General features: G+C 44.2%; 1 protein-coding gene across 1 annotated transcript in view; it reads left to right on the forward strand.

Annotated features, from left to right (window-relative positions):
- Nucleotides 1-23969, forward strand: part of LOC137523103 (phospholipase A2 inhibitor and Ly6/PLAUR domain-containing protein-like) — a 43951-nt gene that overhangs the window by 15400 nt on the left and 4582 nt on the right. Inside the window, exons 3-4 of the mRNA XM_068243320.1 lie at nucleotides 13494-13643; nucleotides 17216-17359. Coding sequence (XP_068099421.1) covers nucleotides 13494-13643; nucleotides 17216-17359 — 294 coding nt within the window. The remainder of the gene's footprint in view (nucleotides 1-13493; nucleotides 13644-17215; nucleotides 17360-23969) is intronic.

The following is a 23969-nucleotide window of genomic DNA, read 5'->3' on the forward strand; positions in this document are numbered from 1 at the left end:
CAATAATGTTTCACCTGGATGTTACTACCAGTCTATGTATATGCAAATGCTACTGGGTCGCTAACTACCAAACAGAGTGTATATCTCAGTTAAATAGACAAAGAAAAGGAAAGGTATAGCGCTCAACAGTTCAAAAACAGATAGTCAGACCGATATGGTCTTGGCTCCTTTTGGGCTCCTTCCAGTAACTACCGTAGTTATCCCTATACCACAGTGTCAGATATAAAATACATGTAGGATTATAAAAATATAAAAAAATATAAAAGTCCCAAGAAACATAAAAGTCCCACAATTTCTTCTATAATTCTTCATACACGATCTTCCTCAATGTAAATGCATAACACACATGCGCTCACCAGATCCTATGGCCAACCAATCACGATCGGCAATCACGCTTATGATAATAATCCGTGGTCATCAACGGCTTGCTGCACGGTTCCCGCACCTTCAGTGCTCGGTACATGTAAACAAATACATAATCATAGTGCAACTCCGCATCAAGCTCCTTATTGCACCGCCACCAAAATAAATTCCACTATCATCAGTGAGGCCCTGATTTTTAATATGCACCCAATGTGCTGTCACCCGTTTTTCAAACCAGCCTCTCACCTGATTTAAATGCTGGCTTTATGACAGACCAGCTTCAGCGTTTTTTTCATAAATCGGCGTATCAGTCAGATTGTGGTTGCCTATGAACTAAACAGGCCTTGACATAGCGTAATACTGTCTTGTTTATTGTAAAAGAATTAAAAATAGTGCACTCACAGATTCCAAATAAAATTGCGCATTATAAAATCCAACTCCCAGGTCAGCGTCTCACTCGCTCCGTAGGCTCCGCCCATCTGACTGATACGCCGATTTATGAAAAAAACGCTGAAGCTGGTCTGTCATAAAGCCAGCATTTAAATCAGGTGAGAGGCTGGTTTGAAAAACGGGTGACAGCACATTGGGTGCATATTAAAAATCAGGGCCTCACTGATGATAGTGGAATTTATTTTGGTGGCGGTGCAATAAGGAGCTTGATGCGGAGTTGCACTATGATTATGTATTTGTTTACATGTACCGAGCACTGAAGGTGCGGGAACCATGCAGCAAGCCGTTGATGACCACGGATTATTATCATAAGCGTGATTGCCGATCGTGATTGGTTGGCCATAGGATCTGGTGAGCGCATGTGTGTTATGCATTTACATTGAGGAAGATCGTGTATGAAGAATTATAGAAGAAATTGTGGGACTTTTATGTTTCTTGGGACTTTTATATTTTTTTATATTTTTATAATCCTACATGTATTTTATATCTGACACTGTGGTATAGGGATAACTACGGTAGTTACTGGAAGGAGCCCAAAAGGAGCCAAGACCATATCGGTCTGACTATCTGTTTTTGAACTGTTGAGCGCTATACCTTTCCTTTTCTTTGTCAATGTAAATATTCCCCTTGAAAATCAATAGGTTAATTTTGATTGGCTTTTATAGACTCCACCCACTTTTCTGAATATTAATCCCAGTCACCCAGTAACCAACTGAGCAAAGTTTGAGAACCCTACCATTAACAGTGTAAGAATGGCTGCTGTTTACATTTTCCCAGTAAAATTTGTATTTGTCTCCGCCCACTTATGACCCGGCGTTGCCCATTTATGTATTTGGTTGGTGTTGGCTGTGCCTACTTTTCTAACCCTAACACACAATTAATCAATTACCAAGTTTGTGATCTTTGCGGTGTTTGGCATCAATAATTTGCATTAAAATGAAACAAATTTAATTGGCTATTTGTGGCTCCACCCCCTTTCTGAAATTGAACTCTAGTCACCCAATGATCAACTGTACCAGGTTTGAGGCTTGTGCTATTAACAGTGCAAGAATGGCAGCAATGTAAATATTCCCCTTGAAAATCAATAGGTTAATTTTGATTGGCTTTTATAGACTCCACCCACTTTTCTGAATATTAATCCCAGTCACCCAGTAACCAACTGTGCAAAGTTTGAGAACCCTACCATTAACAGTGTAAGAATGGCTGCAGTTTACATTTTCCAGTGAAATGTGTATTTGTCTTCGCCCCTTTTTGGTTATGGGAATAAAAAGTATCCTATACTTTATTCCAGGTAATGTACTATGTGTGTGCCAAATTTCATTCAAATCCGTTCAGCCATTTTTGCATGATCGAGTAACAAACATCCAAACATCCAAACATCCAAACTTTCCCATTTATTATATTAGTAGGATAAATGTTCTGTTATATTTGTCTGACTTACAAGTCAGACCAGTAACCAACTGTGCAAAGTTTGAGAACCCTACCATTAACAGTGTAAGAATGGCTGCTGTTTACATTTTCCCAGTAAAATTTGTATTTGTCTCCGCCCACTTATGACCCGGCGTTGCCCGCTTATGTATTTGGCTGGTGTTGGCTGTGCCCGTTTTTTTCCTAACCCTAACGCACAATTAATCAATTACTCAATTACCAAGTGTGTGAGCTTTGCGGTGTTTGGCATTAATAATTTGCATTGGAATATACCAAATCTAATTGGCTGTTTGTGGCTCCACCACCTTTCTGAAATTGAACCCTAGTCACCCAATGATCAACTGTACCAGGTTTGAGGCTTGTGCCATTAACAGTCTAAGAATGGCAGCAATGTAAATATTCCCCGAGGTAATGATCTAACCGTGCGCTCCTCTATTTGCTCCAATAATGTTTCACCTGGATGTTACTACCAGTCTATGTATATGCAAATGCTACTGGGTCGCTAACTACCAAACAGAGTGTATATCTCAGTTAAATAGACAAAGAAAAGGAAAGGTATAGCGCTCAACAGTTCAAAAACAGATAGTCAGACCGATATGGTCTTGGCTCCTTTTGGGCTCCTTCCAGTAACTACCGTAGTTATCCCTATACCACAGTGTCAGATATAAAATACATGTAGGATTATAAAAATATAAAAAAATATAAAAGTCCCAAGAAACATAAAAGTCCCACAATTTCTTCTATAATTCTTCATACACGATCTTCCTCAATGTAAATGCATAACACACATGCGCTCACCAGATCCTATGGCCAACCAATCACGATCGGCAATCACGCTTATGATAATAATCCGTGGTCATCAACGGCTTGCTGCACGGTTCCCGCACCTTCAGTGCTCGGTACATGTAAACAAATACATAATCATAGTGCAACTCCGCATCAAGCTCCTTATTGCACCGCCACCAAAATAAATTCCACTATCATCAGTGAGGCCCTGATTTTTAATATGCACCCAATGTGCTGTCACCCGTTTTTCAAACCAGCCTCTCACCTGATTTAAATGCTGGCTTTATGACAGACCAGCTTCAGCGTTTTTTTCATAAATCGGCGTATCAGTCAGATTGTGGTTGCCTATGAACTAAACAGGCCTTGACATAGCGTAATACTGTCTTGTTTATTGTAAAAGAATTAAAAATAGTGCACTCACAGATTCCAAATAAAATTGCGCATTATAAAATCCAACTCCCAGGTCAGCGTCTCACTCGCTCCGTAGGCTCCGCCCATCTGACTGATACGCCGATTTATGAAAAAAACGCTGAAGCTGGTCTGTCATAAAGCCAGCATTTAAATCAGGTGAGAGGCTGGTTTGAAAAACGGGTGACAGCACATTGGGTGCATATTAAAAATCAGGGCCTCACTGATGATAGTGGAATTTATTTTGGTGGCGGTGCAATAAGGAGCTTGATGCGGAGTTGCACTATGATTATGTATTTGTTTACATGTACCGAGCACTGAAGGTGCGGGAACCGTGCAGCAAGCCGTTGATGACCACGGATTATTATCATAAGCGTGATTGCCGATCGTGATTGGTTGGCCATAGGATCTGGTGAGCGCATGTGTGTTATGCATTTACATTGAGGAAGATCGTGTATGAAGAATTATAGAAGAAATTGTGGGACTTTTATGTTTCTTGGGACTTTTATATTTTTTTATATTTTTATAATCCTACATGTATTTTATATCTGACACTGTGGTATAGGGATAACTACGGTAGTTACTGGAAGGAGCCCAAAAGGAGCCAAGACCATATCGGTCTGACTATCTGTTTTTGAACTGTTGAGCGCTATACCTTTCCTTTTCTTTGTCAATGTAAATATTCCCCTTGAAAATCAATAGGTTAATTTTGATTGGCTTTTATAGACTCCACCCACTTTTCTGAATATTAATCCCAGTCACCCAGTAACCAACTGAGCAAAGTTTGAGAACCCTACCATTAACAGTGTAAGAATGGCTGCTGTTTACATTTTCCCAGTAAAATTTGTATTTGTCTCCGCCCACTTATGACCCGGCGTTGCCCATTTATGTATTTGGTTGGTGTTGGCTGTGCCTACTTTTCTAACCCTAACACACAATTAATCAATTACCAAGTTTGTGATCTTTGCGGTGTTTGGCATCAATAATTTGCATTAAAATGAAACAAATTTAATTGGCTATTTGTGGCTCCACCCCCTTTCTGAAATTGAACTCTAGTCACCCAATGATCAACTGTACCAGGTTTGAGGCTTGTGCTATTAACAGTGCAAGAATGGCAGCAATGTAAATATTCCCCTTGAAAATCAATAGGTTAATTTTGATTGGCTTTTATAGACTCCACCCACTTTTCTGAATATTAATCCCAGTCACCCAGTAACCAACTGAGCAAAGTTTGAGAACCCTGCCATTAGCAGTGTAAGAATTGCTGCAGTTTACATTTTCCGGTGAAATGTGTATTTGTCTCCGCCCACTTTTTGGTTATGGGAATAAAAAGTATCCTATACTTTATTCCAGGTAATGTACAATGTGTGTGCCAATTTTCATTCAAATTCGTTCAGCCAGTTTTGCGTGATCGAGTAACAAACATCCAAACATCCGAACATCCGAACTTTCCCATTTATTATATTAGTAGGATGCACTTTGCAGTAATAGTGAACTCCAAGTCCATTACATTACAAGCCCGTGAGTGCTGTAAGTCACATGATGATTTCCTTTGAGATCATTATACTTAAATTTAAAGGAAAACTATGTAAATAAAAATGCAAAAGTTAATATACAAGTGTTCACATATGCATCATATATACATTTGTCCCAGAGTAAAATGCATTGTAAATTACTTTCTTCCTGTCACTTAAAGGGGTTCTGTTGGGGTTCCTGAGGAGAAAAACAGACCCTTACCTTGGGCTTCTATCAGCCCCGTGCAGCGGTAATGTTCCACGCCGTCCTCCTCCCATCTGCTGTTCTCCGCCGCCGGCCCCGGTCTAAGCGGCATGGGATCCAACTGCGGCTGCGCTAGAGTGGCCGCGCACCCGCTCGCTTCCGCCTGCGTCATCGGAAGCTTACTGCGCAAGCGCAGTACAAGGCTCCCTTGTACTGCGCCTGCGCAGTAAGCCTCAGATGACGCGAGCGGAGGCGCGGCAACGCACATTATTCGTCTGCGTGACAGACGAATAATAGCCCGGTGCCGGCTGCGGGGAACGGCAGATGGGAGCAGGACGGCGTGGGACATTACCACTGCAGGGGGCTGATAGAAGCCCCAAGTAAGTGGCAGTTTTTCTCCTTAGGAACCCCCACAGAACCCCTTTAAAGCAAGTGTGATTAATCTGAAGACTCTGACCTCTTACCAACAGGTTTTGGACTGGTTCATCTCCTCATGTAGGATTCTCAGGTTTTTATTTTCAAAAGTACTTTCAGTTCAGTTGCTCAGTCTAACTGGCAGACTAGTGAGCGAGCAAAGAGGCTGGCTGTCCAACACCTTCATAGAGATGCTCACCGGGGCGTGCTTTTAATAGAGTAAAGGAAACTCTTAGATTCCCCCATGAGGAGACTGACTAGTCCAAAACCTGTTGGTTACAGGTAAGTACTAATATCAGATTAACACTACTTTAAGTGACAGCTATATAGAAATTAAGATAATTTACAGTGTATTTTATTATTATACCATTATTATAGCTTGAATTTAAGCCTCAATGGTTCCCTATTTTTTACTTTATTTTCTTAGAATTGTTTTCATGCAGTTTGGGTGCATTTTAAGAATACATAATATAATCTAAGTATCCCTAGTTCTTAAAGTGTACCCGAGATCGTAATTATATACAGTAAATATAAATAAATATATATATATATACTAGCTGATTGCCCGGCGTTGCCCGGGTATGTATTTGGCTAGTGTTGGCTCCGCCCACTTTTTCTAACCCTAACACACAATTACTCAATGACCAAGTTTGTGAGCTTTGCGGTCTTTGGAAACAATAATTTGCATTGAAATGAAAAAAATCTGATTGGCTGTTTGTGGCTCCACCCCTTTTCTGAATTTGAACCCCAGTCACCCAATGACCAACTGTAGCAGGTTTGAGGCCTGTGCCATTAACAGTGCAAGAATGGCAGCAATTAAATATTCCCCTTGAGAAGCAATAGGTGAAGTTTGATTCACTTTTGTAGGCTCCACCCACTTTTCTGAATATTTAACCCAGTCACCCAGTGACCATCTGTGCAAAGTTTGAGAACCCTACCATTAACAGTGTAAGTATGGCTGCAGTTTACATTTTCCCAGTGAAATTTGCATTTGTCTCCACCCACTAATGACGTGGAACTGCCTGTGTATGTATTTGACCGGTTTTGGCTCCGCCCACTTTTTCTAACCCTAATGCACGAACACTCAATGACCAAGTTTGTGAACTTCGGGGTCTTTGGCATCAATAATTTGTATATTCCCATAGAAATTAAACAAATCAGATTGGCTGTCTGTGGCTGCACTCCTCTCCAACATTTGAACCCCAGTCACCCAATGACCAACTATAGCAGGTTTGAGGCATCTGCTACAGCCCCGTTTCTATGGGTGTGTGATACGTGCAATCGCCCGGGGTGCTTTATTGTGCGGCAGGAGGGGGGGCGCCGGAGCGGGGGAACGGACATAATAGTTATAACTCACCTTCTTCATCCGTTCCCCGCAGTTTCAATATCTTTCCTCTCCCGGCGTCCGTCGCCTGGTAACAGCGCCCCCTGTGATGACATACCGCATGTCATCACAGGAAGCACTGTGACTAATGAGATAGATGCCGGGAAAGGAAGGACATTGAAGCAGCGCGGGTTCGGCGGAAGCAGGTGAGTTATTACTATTATGTTCGCTCCCCCCGCTCCTGCGCCCAACTCATACCGCCCATACCAACTAACCTAAACTGTGGGAACCTACCTAACTAACCTAAACTGCAGGAACCTACCTATTTATCCTACACTGCAGGAACCTACCTACCTAACTAACCTATACTGCGGGAACCTACCTAACTAACCTATACTGCGGGAACCTACCTAACTAACCTATACTGCGGGAACCTACCTAACTAACCTATACTGCGGGAACCTACCTAACTAACCTATACTGCGGGAACCTACCTAGCCAAGCTATACTGTAGGAACCTACCTAACTATCCTATACTGCGGGAACCTACCTAACTAACCTATACTGCGGGAACCTACCTAACTAACCTATACTGCGGGAACCTACCTAACTAACCTATACTGCGAGAACCTACCTAGCCAAGCTATACTGTGGGAACCTACCTAACTATCCTATACTGCGGGAACTTACCTAACTAACCTATACTGCGGGAACCTACCTAACTAACCTATACTGCGGGAACCTACCTAGCCAAGCTATACTGCGGGAACCTACCTAACTATCCTAAACTGCAGGAACCTACCTATCTAACCCATACTGGGGGGACCTACCTATCTAACCTATACTGGGGGAACCTACCTATTGAACCTATACTGGGGGAACCTACCGATCTAACCCATACTGGGGGAACCTACCTATCGAACCTATACTGCGGGAACCTACCTATCTAACCTATACTGCGGGCACCTACCTATCTAAACTATACTGGGGGCACCTACCTATCTAACCCACACTGGTGGCAACTATACGGGCTACCCTATACTGGAGGCACCAACGTAGATAACCTATAAAGCAGGCACCTACCTATCTAACCTACACTGGGGGCAACTATGCAGGCTACCCTATACTGGAGGCACCTACGTAGCTAACCTGTTCAACCTGTACTGCGGGCACCTATGCCTGGCTCCATGGGGGTGGGGTGGGGGGCGATTTTTACACCCTCGCCCTGGGTGAAATTTAGCCTAGAAACTGCTCTGATCTGCTAATACCAGTGTAAAAATGGCAGCAATTTAAATATTCCTTTTGAAAATCAACAGGTGAATTTTGACTATTTTGGCTATTTTGGCTATTATAGGCTCCACCCACTTCCCTGAATATTAATCTCAGTCACCCAGTGACCATCTTGGCAAAGTTTGAGATCCCTGCCATTAACAGTGAAGAAGGGCTGCAGTTTACATTTTCCCATTGAAATTTGTTTTTGGCTCCGCCCACTTTTTGTAAACTGGACACACAGTCACTCAATGACCATGTTTGTGAGCTTTGGGTCCTTGGCATCAATAATTTGTATTTTCCCAGTGAAATGAAACATCTGATTGGCTGTTTGTGGCTCTATCACAGGCATGGGCAAACTTGGCCCTCCAGCTGTTAAGGAACTACAAATCCCACAATGCATTTGCCTTTATGAGTCATGACTGTGGCTGTCAGACTCCTGCAATGCATTGTGGGACTTGTAGTTCCTCAACAGCTGGAGGGCCAAGTTTGCCCATGCCTCCTCTATCCCCTTTTCTGAATTTGAACCCCAGTGACCCAATGATCAACTGTACCAGGTTTGAGGCTTGTGCCATTAACAGTGCAAGAATGGCAGCAATTTTAATATTCCCTTTGAAAATCAACAGGTGAATTTTGATTGTTTTTTTTAGGCTCCACCCACTTTTCTGTATAATAATCTGTGCCATTAACAGTGCAAGAATGGCAGCAATGTAAATATTCCCCTTGAAAATCAAAAGATGAATTTTGATTGGCTGCTGTACACTCCACCCACTTTCCTAAATATTAATCCTAGTCACCCAGTGGCCAACTGTGTCAAGTTTGAGAACCCTGCCAATAACAGAATGGCTGAAATCAATCTAACAAATCTGATTGGCTGTTTGTGGCTCCACCGCCTTTAGTGAATTTGGTCCCCAGTCACCCAATTACTGACTGTATCAGGTTTGAGGCCTCTGCCATTAACAGTGTAAGAATGGTAGCAATGTAAATATTCCCCATGAAAATCAATAGCTGAATTTTGATTGGCTGTTGTAGGCTCCACCCACATTTCTGAATAATAATCCCAGGCACCCAGTGGCCAATTGTATCAAGTTTGGGAACCCTGCCATGTAAAAAATTAAGTTTCTGGCACCGCCCACTTTTTGTAACCTTGACATATAGTCACTCAATTACCAAGTTTATCAGCTTTGGGATCCTTGGTATCAATACTTTGTATATCTGATTGGCTGTTTGTGGCTCCGCCCCTTTCTGAATTTGAACCCCAGTCACCCAGTGCCCAGCTGTACCAGGTTTGAGGCATCTGCTATTAACAGTATAAGAATGGTTGCAGTTTAAATATTCCCTTTGACAATCAAAAGTTGAATTTTGATTGGCTGTTGTAGGCTCTACCCACTTCCCAAAATCTTAATCACATTCACTCAATGACCAACTGTGCAAAGTTTGACAACCCTGCCATTAACAGTGTAAGAATGGCTGCAGTTTATATTTTCCCAGTAAAATGTGTTTTTGGCTCCACCCACTTTGTGTAACCTTGTCACACAGTCACTCAATGACCAATTTTGTGAGCTTTCAGGTTCCTGGCATCAAAATTGTGTGAATGGAAGCAGTTTATCCAGCAAAGAAATCTGATTGGCTGTTTGTGGCCCCGCCCCTTTAGTGAATTTGGACCCCAGTCACCTAATGACTGACTGCAGCAAGTCTGAAGCCTCTGCCATAAACAGTGTAAGAATGGCAGCAGTTTAAATATTCCCCTTTAAACGCAATAGGTGAATTTTGATTGGCTGTTGTAGGCTCCACCCACTTTCCAAAATCTTAATCTTATTCACCCAGTGGCGAAGTGTGGCAAGTTTGAGAACCCTGCGATTAACAGTGTAAGAATGGCTGCATTTTTTCCCATTTAAAAGGAATGGCTGAATTTTGATTGGCTGTTTTATGCTCCACCCGCTTTTCCTGGATTTGTAACCTCGGTCACCAAGTGACCAACTGTGCCAAGTGTGGGGACTCTGGCTTGATTACTGTGAGAATGGCAGCCTTTTACATTTTTTCCATTGACTTGAATGGGTGGAATCTGATTTGCTGTTTGTAGCTCCGCCCAGGTGGGCAGGGGGGCTGCGAGACCCCCAGAACCTATCATCCCAGGTAGTAAGGAACCTGTATACCAAGTTTCGTTCAAATCGGTCAAGGGGTTTTCGAGTGATCGCGGCACATACACACACACACACATACACACACACACACACACACACACACATACATCCGATTTTATATATATGTTACGGCCAGAACCCGAAGTCTGGCCACTTCGGGTTCTGGCCGGTCAAATCTAGAAGTGGCCGGCTGATGCGGCCAATATTAGAAATAAACGTTTCTTCCGGACTTTGGCCGGCCAGAACGCGTTCTGGCTAAGTGTGGCCGGCCAAGTCCCGATCTGCCGCTCACCTCTCCCTCCCCTGATGCCGCTAGTCACTGCCAGACCTCACATCAGGACGACCCGGACCGGAGAGGTAAAGAGAGGCAGAGCAGCGCCGCACACGCGACCCGCAAAGACGCATACACTTCCATGCAGAGGTGACGTCATTGCTCACTTCCGCATGTGAAGTGTATGGGTCAGGGCGGGTAGTGTGCGCGCTGCTCAGCTCCTCTCCGCCGCTCTGATCTGGGGTCTGGAAATAGCGCAGGCTGCCCCCCCCCCAGTCATGCAAAGCAGCCAGAAAAGCCCCCACAGCCATGCAAAACTACCCCAGCAAGGCACAGTGCCCAGCAAAGCGCCCAGCATTTACCCCCCAGCCATGCAAAACGGCCAGCAAATCCCCCCCCCCCAGCCATGCAAAACGGCCAGCAAATCCCCCCCCCCCAGCCATGCAAAACGGCCAGCAAATCCCCCCCCCAGCCATGCAAAACGGCCAGCAAATCCCCCCCCCCCCAGCCATGCAAAACGGCCAGCAAATCCAAAGTGTCATGCAAAAACCCAGCAAATTCCCCCCCCCCCTCAGCCATACAGAAAAGCCCCCACAGCCATGCAAAACTACCCCAGCAAGGCACAGTGCCCAGCAAAGCGCCCAGCATTTACCCCCCAGCAAATCCCCCCCCCCCAGCCATGCAAAACGGCCAGCAAATCCAAAGTGTCATGCAAAAATCCAGCAAATCCCCCCCCCCCCCTCAGCCATACAAAGCGCCCAGCAAATCCCTCCCCCCAGCCATGCAAAGCAGCCAGAAAGGCCCCCACCCCCCACAGCCATGCAAAACTACCCCAGCAATGCACAGTGCCCAGAAAAGCCCCCCCCCCCTGGCTATGCAAAGGGCCCAGCATATCAAACCCCAGCCATGCAAAAACCCAGCAAGTCCCCTCCCCCCCCCACAGCCATGCAAAGCGCCCAGCAAATCCCTCCCCCCAGCCATGCAAAGCGCCCAGCAAAGGCCCCCCCTCCCCTCAGCAAAGCTTCCCCCCCCCCCTCCAGCCACGTATAGCACCCACCTGACTGCCACAACAAAGCAGCTAATTTAAAAGCACATGATGTTAACAATATGCCTGCTCCCAAGAAAGCAGGATGTAGACACACTGCAGATTTATTGCAGGATTTGTATCAGTTGTAACTAACAAATAGTTCCAAGTGCCATTCATGTTTCTGGACTTTGGCCGACTGACTTTGGCCGGTTCTAGAACTGGCCGGCCAATGTCAGAAATTCCCAGCATTTTGGACTTTGGCCGACGTCAAATCGGCCAGTTCTAGAAACGGCCGGCCAATTCTAGAATTGGCCGATTTCTGGTTTTGGCCGTAACATATGTATATATATATATATATATATATATATATATATATATATATATATATATATATATATATATATATATATATATATATATATATATATATATATATATATATATATACACACACTTACCTGGGGCTTCCTCCGCCTCCTGGTTCATTTGCAACTGGCCCTGGAAAATCCTCCAGTTGGGGCAGCCGTAGCAGTGATGGGCCGAAATTTTGCATATGCGGAATATTGCATCAAAACTCGTTTTTTCACATCGCAATCGTAATGCGAAATTTAAGGGAAAATCATAATTGATTTCGTATGTAATAGTAGTCTGTCGCGTAATTTTCGCACAAATTTTGTGCCGACTTTGGCAGTTAATAGCAAAGCCCTCATACATGCTATTGCTACCAAAATTGGTACATATGTTAAGGCCTCTTTCACACCAAGACGTTGCATTTTAGGGGACGTTAAGGTCGCATAACGTACCCCTAACGCAACGCATGGTGGTGTTGGAGGTGGACACCAGAGTGAGCCGTGTTGTGCACCTTTTTAGTCTGATACTCTGCGGGGACCACGTGATCGGAACACTCCGCATCACGTGGTCCCGTCAGCCAATCAGCGGCTGCTCCAGGAAGTAAACACTGCAGTAGTGATGGGAAGTCCGGCTCTTTTCAATGAATCGATTCAATTAATCCAGCCGAACTTCCCATCACTACATGGCAGTGCAGTGAATATTAATTAGCCATGTGGCTAACAACAGGGACTCTCCCCTCCTCCTCTCCTGCTCAAAATAAAAAAACACACACACACAATACTGAGTATGTGCAAACAGTCTAGTAGAACGCACAACATGCTGCATTTTCATTGAATGTCCAGCGTTACAATGTAACACAACGTGGGCACTGTGAACAGCCCATTGATTTTACAGTGCTGTGAGTTGGGCTGCGTTACTGGCTGCACTAACGTGCGCCTGTAACGTCCATCTGTGAAAGCAGCCTGAGGAGAATTTTCAAAAAGACATTGTAATTTTTGAGAAAATCGACCATCTCTAAACAGCAGTCCGGCCACGTGTGTTTTCCCATCACTGTCTCATCGCTGGGAATGTTTTGCGCCTGCGCAGTAGTACTGTGCAGAATTTCCCGGTGATGGGAGCACAGCATGGCCAGTTTGCACATACGTAGATGCCCCGCACCGGTGGACTTTCGGGCCAATTGCAGAAGAACCAGGAGGCGGAGGAGAACAGCATGCAGAGGGCTGGTTGGAAGCCCCAGGTATGTATATTTTTTTCCTGCCCCATGTCAGGTTCTCTTTAAGGTTCATGCACTTAGTCCCCTGACTTGGACCTCTCATCACAGTTCCCTGCTGTAGAGGCAAAGGGGTGTTCCACAACCAATAATGGTGCAGGCCCAAGAAACGCGTAGGAACCCGACACAAATGACTATATCATGCACACAGATCAGGTCCATCAAATATTGAGAGAAAAATATTAAAATAGACATTGATCTTTGAGATAACTTATTTTGAAACAAGCAAACTAATCACATCTTGTATGTCAATGTTTTCTCCTCTTAAGGATTCCGCTATACAGGTTACTATTTCATCCGGTCCTGTGTGAGTGCGTCGGAATGTCTCAATAATGGACGGGTGACGGGCCTGTATACAGAGACAGCCTTCAATACATCGTGCTGCCCTGGGGATGGCTGCAATACAGGCAAACCAGCATGTAGGTATTTTACATGTGATGGACATTTTTTATTAATTTATTTAGTCTGTAGAATACTTAAAGAGACACTGAAGCAAAAAAAATTATGATATTATGATTTGTATGTGTAGTGCAGCTAAGAAATAAAACATTAAGATCAGATACATCAGTCTAATTGTTTCCAGTACAGGAAGAGTTAAGAAACTCCAGTTGTTATCTCTATGCAAACAAGCCATTAGCTCTCCAACTAAGTCTTAAGGCCCATACACACGTCGGATTTTTGCGAACGACCCGCCGTTTGAACGTTCCGTCGTTCCGTCGTTCGCACGTCAAATCCGGCGTGTGTACAGACTATCGTTCGGGTGATAAGACTGGTTTTCAGCGATCCGCCGAACCAGTCTTATCTCCCGAACAATAGTCTGTACACACGCCGGATTTGACGTGCGAACGACGGAACGACGGAACGTTCAAACGACGGGTCGTTTGCAAAAATCCGACGTGTGTATGGGCCTTTAGTCTTGGAGAGGGCTGTTATCTGACTTTTATTATCTCAACTGTAAGTGAACTGTTTACTTTTTCTCTGCTAGAGGAGAGGTCATTACTTCACAGACTGCTCTGAAAGACTCATTTTGAATGCTGAGTGTTGTGTAATCTGCACATATTATAGAATGATGCAATGTTAGAAAAAACACTATATACCTGAAAATAAAAGTATGAGAATATTTTCTTTGCTGCTAATCTTCTAGTAATTATTCATAGTACACAACCAATTCACTATATCATATTTTTTTTTTCGCTTCAGTGTCTCTTTAAATTACTGTTCTCCTGTAAATACATCCAAACTATTCCTCTTGTAGATGGACAGTCACTAGTTCTGAACCCCATCTTTCTTGTAACCTTTACTTCTCAGCTGTCTCTCATCTATAAGTCAATGTATTATTAAATTAACAAATCAATAACTGAAAGTGGCAAACTGGGGCGAAGCAGGAAAATCTGGCGCATAGCTCCGCAGCTACTTTCTGGCGCGCCATTCAAATGTACCGAAAACGTAATATACCGTTTTCAGGTGGCATCATTGCTGGATGGCTGCCTTTGGTGTGGTGGAGTGCATTACCCGGCTGCCTGCGGTGGGGCGGGAGGAGGCAATAGCTGCCCGGGGAAAAGTAGCAGATGTGCGCAGGGAGTGGGGGCCATCTCCCACCCTCTGTTCCTCACCTCGGGAGCCCCTTCAGTCAGTGCAGCGGAAGATACAGCTGATCAATCACCTCCCCAGGCTCCGGTGTTCCAACACCGGTCTTCAGCAAACATTAGAGCTGCAGGTCTACGCTGTTCTCTCTGCAATGCTGATTACACGGAATCAGGAAGTAGTGTAATCAGCATTGCAGAGAGAAGAAACAGCGTACACCGTCACCTGCAGCTCTAACGTTTGCTGAAGACCGGAGCCTGGGGAGGTGATTGATCAGCTGACGGCTGTATCTTCCGCTGCGCTGACTGTCATTAAAAGGAGGGGGCTCCCGAGGTGAGGAACAGAGGGTGGGAGATGGCCCCCACTCCCTGCGCACATCTGCTACTTTTCCCCGGGCAGCTATTGCCTCCTCCCGCCCCACCGCAGGCAACCGGGCAATGCACTCTCCCATTCCACCACACCACAGGCAGTCTGGGGAGACTGTCGCAGTCTCCCCAGGCTTCTTGTGCAAAAAAAAACTTTTTTTTAGCAAAACTCAAAACGACAAATTGCGTTTGGAACACAATCACATCAAAACGCTAAATATCGTTTTAGTCAGAACCATGCGCCATTTTTTCCCCTGGCGCCGGTTTTTACTGTATGCAACTGGGGACCTATAGGATAATGATATGACCATTCCTCCCAACTTTTTGAGATGAGAAAGAGGGACACTTAAGCCACACCCCTGCCACACCCCTGATCACACCCCACCCCACCCCTAGTGATGCATACCATAAAGATTTCATGAGAAAAATGTGTTGTTTTATAACTCAAACGACACTGGTCCTTCCCATCCTGGTTCATTTTCCTTCATATTAACACTTTAAAATTAGTCATATATCAATTTAAAGATTGGAATACAGTTTAGATTCAAGCAAACACATTTTTCACTAGAAATATATATATATATATATATATATATATATATATATATATATATATATATATATATATTTACATAGAAAGAGGGACAAATGTGGAGGAAAGAGGGACAGAGGGACAGGGCTCCCAAAGAGGGACTGTCCCTCCAAAAGAGGGACAGTTGGGAGCTATGTTATATCTGTTATCACTTAAAAATCAGTCACTAAGAATAATACAGTCACATGCACCATGTCCACAACATGGATAATTAGCACATTAGAAACAGAATTAAATCTTGGGTGCATGTAAATACAAAAATAACTTTAATTAATCATACAATATTATAATATACAAAAAAAAAACACCTATAAAACCCACTGTTAAAGTTAGATGCTAAGTTTAACATTGTTTCAAAAGTGAGTGATAGACTTTTTATAGGGCCTTTTTTTGTATATTATAATATTATTGTATATTATAATATTGTATGATTAATTAAAGTTATTTTTGTATTCACATGCACCCAAGAGTCAGTTCTGTTTCTAATGTGCTAAGTATTATTAAATTACTATATCCGTTTAACCTCTAACTTATTGCATTACTTACTATGAAGTATTTTATGACTGTGCAGCTGGACTCTCTATAGGATCATGCTGTTAGTGTTTTACATTTGAGGCACTTTACCTTTATTTTAACTTTACCTTTTTCATAAACTATGTTGTTAGCCCTTACAGTTGGGCTGCTCAGAGGAGTAGTTATGGGTGGGCGATGGGGGACATGTCCCAGGCGCAGCACTGTAAGGGCACTCAGCACCGCCGCTGCACCCCCATGTGCATGAGAGGCAGCTCACTGGCTGCCTGAAGTGCCCCTGCTTCTCTCCCTCCCTCTGCAGAAGCGTTACCAGCAGCAGAATAAGGCTATCTAAAGGGGCCACATCTGGCCATCTAAACAGGGTGAAGGTAGCACATCTGGCTAACTAAAGGGGCACACATTTGGCTATTTAAAGTGTGGGGGGGGCACATCTGGCTATCTGAATGGGGTAAGGGGGCACCTATAGCTATCTAAATAACTTTTGACTCCACCCATGACCATGACCACATTCTGATATGTGGCTACGCCCATTTTGTCCAAGGGGGGCGCAAAAACTGTCTTTGTCACTGAAAACCCTAGCTATGCCTATGGGGCTGCTTCGGGTCCCATGACCATATTTTACAAGAGGGTTTTTAGCTTTGCCAGTTTTGGTGTGATTGTTATGTACTTCAGAACTATACCTGGAGTTGGGAATTACATTTATAATTATTAATAGTGGCCTTTATCAGAGTTTCATAAATAGTGAGAGAGCAGTGTTTTCAACGAGCACGACATTGCTGTAACAGTGGGTAAAAAATGTGTGGGATTACATTCTATTTTTTCTTTCTCTTTTTGTGCTGCATTTATTGTTGTTTTAACCTTTTTCTTTAAACTTAAAATGTTACTATTATTATTATAATCGTTTTTTTTTCCTGATTAGTGCCTAAACTGAACCTCACTCTGAACGGCCTCCTCTGCCCGGCCTATGCCACCACAGACATGGAGCCCTGTGACATTAAGAACGTATCGGCTTGTACAGGGAATCAGACCCGCTGTATACGATACTCAACAAGTACTAAGTTTGGTATGTAGGGTTTAATCCTATTAGACTAAGTATATGTTCTGAAACCTTTCATCATTTCTCTATAATTTTCCTCTACAGAATAAGGACAGGGTTGCCAAGCGTCCGTATAAATATGGACAGTCTGTACAAATGCCCCCCAAAAACATCTGTCCGTTCCTGTCCGTACTGTCTGTGAAGTGTCCGTCCAAAGAGCAATCGTGGCGGCGCTACTGTCAGGTTGGGCAGCAGAAGCAGCTCGGCCGCATCGGGTATTTAGTTTTGCAGGCGTGCCGATTAAGTTTTGCAGGGGTGTTCCTCCGCCAGCACTGCAGTCACATGTGAAGATTCGCTACAGGACTGCAGTTGCCTGGCAAGGAACACACAAGACTTCCTGGGAGGAGATTGAGCCAATCACCATTGAGTGGGTGTGGGAGAGTCAACAGTGCACACGTCACTGTGGGGAGTGGAACCGGCTACGCAGCCCGCGGTTTTCAAAGGATGTGCCTACTGCCTGGTGAGGATGAATTTTGCTGCTGATTCTAGCTACCACCTTTGGGAATACCAGCACCTTCCTGCTCAAGTGCTCACGACCCTCAGGCTCAGAGCCTCAGCCAGACCCTGCCTGCGGTGAGGACAAACCACGCAACAGATGTATCTCAGGCTTCAAAATTATGGAGAATGGTGAGAGGGGAAAACCTATTAAGCTGTAGCAGAGTGATTTGTTATCATCCCATTCCCTTCTAGCTTTGATCCTTATCTTGTTCTTGTGAAGCACAGATAATCTTGCAGCTGCTTTTAACATTTTGACTCACAGCACAGCCTGCTTGTGGATTTTACGTGAATGCAGTCATTAACCCTGTGTTTGCTACTCTGAATTGCTTGCTTCTCAGCACTTCGCAATTGAGTACGCACTTTCTTGTTTGCTGGTGGCTTATAGTAAACCTAAGATGGGATTTAAAAAAAAACAACAACAAATATATATATATATATATATATATATATATACTAGCTGATTGCCCGGCGTTGCCCGGAAATGTATTTGGCTAGTGTTGGCTCCGCCCACTTTTTCTAACCCTAACACACAATTATTCAATGACCAAGTTTGTGAGCTTTGCGGTCTTTGGAATCAATAATTTGCATTGAAATTAAAACAATCTGATTGGCTGTTTGTAGCTCCACACCCTTTTCTGAATTTGAACCCCAGTCACCCAATAACCAACTGTACCAAGTTTGAGGCCTGTGCCATTAACAGTGCAAGAATGGTAGCAATTAAATATTCCCCTTGAAAAGCAATAGGTGAAGTTTGATTCACTTTTGTAGGCTCCACCCACTTTTCTGAATATTAATCTCAGTCACCCAGTGACCAACTGTGCAAAGTTTGAGAACCCTGCCATTAACAGTGTAAGAATGGCTGCAGTTTACATTTTCCCAGGGAAATTTGTATTTGTCTCCACCCACTGATGACCCGGCGTTGCCTGTGTATGTATTTTACTGGTGTTGGCTCCGCCTACTTTCTAGCCCTAACGCACAAACACTCAATGACCGAGTTTGTGAGCTTTGGGGTCCTTGGCATCAATAATTTGTATATTCCCATGAAATGAAACAAATCAGATTGGCTGTTTGCAGCTTCACCTCTCCAGCATTTGAACTTCAGTCACCCAATGATCAACTGTAGCAGGTTTGAAGCATCTGCTATTGGCAGTGTAAAAATGGCAGCAATTTAAATATTCCCCTTGAAAATCAACAGGTGAATTTTTATTGGCTATTATAGGCTCCACCCACTTCCCTGAATATTAATCTCAGTCACCCAGTGACCATCTGGGCAAAGTTTGAGAACCCTGCCATTAACAGTGTAAGAATGGCTGCAGTTTATATTTTCCCAGTGAAATTTCTTTTTGGTTTCCGCCCACTTTTTGTAACCTGGACACACAGTCACTCAATGACCAATTTTGTGAGCTTTGGGGTCCTTGGCATCGATAATGTGTACTTTCCCATGAAATGAAACAAATCTGATTGATTGTTTGTGGCTCTGTCCCCTTTTCTGAATTTGAACCCCAGTGACCCAATGACCAACTGTACCAGGTTTGAGGCTTGTGCCATTAACAGTGCAAGAATGACAGCAATTTTAATATTCTCCTTGAAAAGCGATAAGTGATTTTTGATTGGCATTTTTAGGCTCCACCCACTTTTCTAAATATTAATCCCAGTCACCCATTAACCAGCTGTGCAAAGTTTGAGAACCCTGCCATTAACAGTGAGGAAAGGCTCCACCCAGTTTTTGTAACCTTGACACACAGTCACTCAATGATCAAGTTTGTGAGCTTTTGGGTTCCTGGCATCAAAATTCTACTAATGGAAGCAGTTTATCCAGCAAAGAAATCTGATTGGCAGTGTTTGGCTCCACCCCTTTACTGAATTTGAACCCCAGACACTTAATGACCGACTGTAGCAGGTTTGAGGCCTCTGCCATTAACAGTGTAAGAATGGCTGCAGTTTCAATATTCCCCTTGAAAATCAATAGGTGAATTTTGATTGGCTCTTGTAGGCTCCACCTACTTTTCCAAATATTAATCCCAGTCACCCAGTGACCAACTGTGTGAAGTTTGAGAACCCTGCCATTAACAGTGTAAGAAAAGCTGAAGTTTATATTTTCCAATGTAAAAAGTTAGTTGTTTTTGGCTCCGCCCACTATTTCTAACCTTAACCACTTGAGGACCCAGCCTTTACCCCCCCTTAAGGACCAGCGCTGTTTACAGAAATTTGTGCTGGGTGGGCTCTACAGCCCCCAGCACAGATCAACCGTTAGGCAGAGCGACCAGATCGCCCCCCTTTTTTCCCCACTAGGGGGATGATGTGCTGGGGGGGTCTGATCGCTCCTGCCTGCGTGTGGCTGGCGGGGGGGGGGGGCACCTCAAAGCCCCCTCCACCGCAGGATTCCCCCTCTCTCTCTCCTCCCTCCCTGCCTCGGAGATCGGAGGCTGCACAGGAACGGATCTGTCCTGTGCAACCTCTAACAGGCTCCTGCCTGTCATATGACAGTGATCCCCGGCCGCTGATTGGCCGGGGATCGCTGATCTGGTACAACACTGCTACTGTTAGCAGCATTGTACAAATGTAAACAAAGTGGATTATTTCCGCTTGTGTTTACATTTAGCCTGCGAGCCGCGATCGGCGGCCCGCAGGCTATTCACGGAGCCCCCCGCCGTGAATTGTCAGGAAGCAGCCACTCGCGCGAGAGGCTGCTTCCTGATTAATTAGCCTGCAGCCGGTGACGCAGATGTGCGTCGCTGGTCCTGCAGCTACCACTTTGCCGACACGCGTTATGAGTGCGCGGTCGGCAAGTGGTTAACATACAGTCACTCAATGACCAAGTTTATGAGCTTTGGGGTCCTTGGCATAAATAAGTTGCATTTTACCATTGAAATTAAACAAATCTGATTGGCTGTATTTGGCCCGCTCCCTTCAGAATTTAAACCCCAGTCTCCCAGTGACTGACTGTACCAGATTTGAGGCCTCTGCCATTAAGAGTGTATGAAGGGCAGCAATGTAAATATTCTCCTTAAAAATCAAAAGGTGAATTTTGATTGGCTGCTGTAGGCTCCAGCCACTTTCCTGAATATTAGTCCCAGTCACCTAGTGGCCAACTGTGTCACGTTTGAGAACCCTGCCAATAAGAGACCGGCTGAAATCAATCTAACAAATCGGATTGGCTGTTTGTGGCTTTAGTGAATTTGGACCCCAGTCACCCAATGACTGACTGTATCAGGTTTGAGGCCTCTGCCATTAACAGTGTAAGAATGGTAGCAATGTAAATATTCCCCTTGAAAATCAATACGTCAATTTTGATTGGCACTGTAGGCTCCACCCACATTTCTGAATATCCATCCAAGTCACCCAGTGGCTAATTGTGTAAAGTTTGGGAACCCTGCCATGTGAAAAATTTAGTTGTTGGCACCGGCCACTTTTTCTAACCTTGACATACAGTCACTCAGTTATCAAATTTATCAGCTTTGGGGTCCTTGGTATCAATACTTTGTATATTCCCATTGAAAAATAAACAAATATGGCTGTTTGTGGCTCCACCCCCTTTCTGAATTTGAACCCTAGTCACCCAATGACTGACTGTATCAGGTTTGAGGCATTTGCTATTAACAGTATAAGAATGGTAGCAGCTTAAATATTTCCATTGAAAATCAAAAGGTGAATTTTTATTGGCTGTTGTAGACTCCACCCACCTTCCAAAATCTTAATCTCATTCACCCAGTGACCAACTGTGCAAAGTTTGAGAACTCTGCCATTAACAGTGTAAGAATGGCTGCAGTTTATATTTTTCAGTGAAATTAGTTTTTTGCTCCGCCCACTTTTTGTAACCTTGACACACAGTCACCCAGTGACCAAGTTTGTGAGCTTTCAGGTTCCTGGCATCAAAAATGTGTGAATGGAAGCAGATTATCCACCAAGGAAATCTGATTGGCTGTAGGTGGCCCCGCCCTTTTAGTGAATTTGGACCCCAGTCACCCAATGACCAACTGTAGCAAGTTTGAAGCCTCTACCATTAAAAGTGTAAGAATAACAGCAGTTTAAATATTCCCCTTGAAAATCAATAGGTTAATTTTGATTGGCTGTTGTAGGCTCCTCCCATTTTCTTGAAACTTAATCGCATTCACCCTGTGATCAAGTGTGGCAAGTTTGAGAACCCTGCGATTAACAGTCTAAGAATGGCTGCAGTTTACATTTTCCCATTTAAAATGAATGGCTGAAATTTGATTGGCTGTTTTATGCTCCTCCCACTTTTCCTGGATTCGTAACCTCGGTCACCAAGTGACCAACTGTGCCAAGTGTGGGGACTCTGGCTTGATTACTGGGAGAATGGCAGCCTTTTCCATTTTTTCCACTGACTTGAATGGGTAAAATCTGATTGGCTGTTTGTAGCTCCGCCCACCTGTGCAGGGGGGCCGCGAGACTCCCAGAACATATCATCCCAGGTAGTAAGGGATCTGTATTGCAAGTTTCGTTCAAATCGGTCAAGGCGTTTTCACGTGATCGCGGCACATACATACACACACACATCCGATTTTATATATATATATATATATATATATATACATATATATATATATATATATATATATATATATATATATATATATATATATATATATATATATTTCTTGTCTCAGGTACACTTTAAACGAAGCCCCAGGAGGGGGTGAAAACCTTAGCTGTCTTTTACCTACCTGGGGCTTTTGCACTGTTGTCTTCTGCAGCACTTTAGAGTACATAGTAATGTCACTGACTGTCCTCAGAGGAGCTCACAATCTAATCCCTACCATAGTCATATGTCCTACCATATTATTAGTATGTATTTGTATAGCACTGACATCTCCTGCAGCACTTTACAGAGTACATAGTCATGTCACTGACTGCCCTCAGAGGAGCTCACACTCTAATCCTACCATAGTCATAGCCTTTCTTTTATGGGGAAACAATTCTTCCCAGTTCAGGAGGGCTGTTTTGCATGAGCCTTATGCAATAATCCCTTGCTTCAGCTATGTTTCTTTCCTCCCGAAATTCACAAGAAGTTCCCTAAAAAGCCCGCTACTGACTCCACCCCTAACTCTGTCCCTTGTCCGTCCAAAACTTGTGGCGTCCAGATTTTTTGACCATTTTGTCCAGGAAAAATGAGAAATTGGGTTGGCAACCCTGAATAGGGGCTGGACAGGCGTCTGGCAGGACTGCTTGCAGCGGTTTATTTAGCTAATGCCCAGGGCGTAGCAATCACCCCTACAACCTCTGACATTACAGGGGGGCCCAGGGGCTTTGGGAGCTCCTCCTCCTCCGTTTCCCTGAACCGCAAGTGCAGCCAATTAGCAAGAGAACCTTACTGTTCGCTCATAAAATGTTTTCCTGCTTCCAGAGGCTGCTTCACAGCAGAACACTCTCTGCTGCCATTGGCTCCCGATCACGTGACCTGCATGGGGTTCAGGGAAAGAGGGGGCTCCATGCTATCATTTTTGCAGGGGGGCCTATTCGGTCTAGATACGCCCCTGGCTGACGCTAAACGTTTTTCTGCTACCGCACTGAAAAGAATTCAGCATAGGTGCACATCAGTTCCTGTCATTCTCTTGTCATGCTTTAGACCCTAAGGGCCCGTTTAGACTGCACGCGTTTCCGGCCGCGGTTTGGAAACGCGTGCAGGTGGCCGACACGCACGACATCAGACAGTGCATAGAGTGCACTGTCTGATGTTCATACTGCATGCGTTCCGGACCAGTGCGGTCCGGGAACGCATGCTGCATGCAGATTTAGCAAAAACGCGTGGCTGTCCCATTCACTTTTCAGTGATGGGATCAGCCACGCAACGCATACAAACGCGGATGGCGTGCGTTCGCATGCGTTGCGTTCCGCATGCGTGGCCGTCCGCGTTTTGTAATGTGAACCGGCCCTTAGGGAGACACGGAACCACGTAAATGCACCTGCCCTTGATGCTACATGATGCGTCCAAGATGAGATAGGATGAACAGATCTAACGTGACATTTACACACACAACATCAACTTCTGACACCATCGTTTGGAAACCTCACCCATTCATTTTAATGGAATGGGGGCAGTGATGGAAATGGGTTCCTA

Source organism: Hyperolius riggenbachi, chromosome 6, assembly GCF_040937935.1.
Source record: "Hyperolius riggenbachi isolate aHypRig1 chromosome 6, aHypRig1.pri, whole genome shotgun sequence".
NCBI lineage: Eukaryota > Metazoa > Chordata > Amphibia > Anura > Hyperoliidae > Hyperolius > Hyperolius riggenbachi.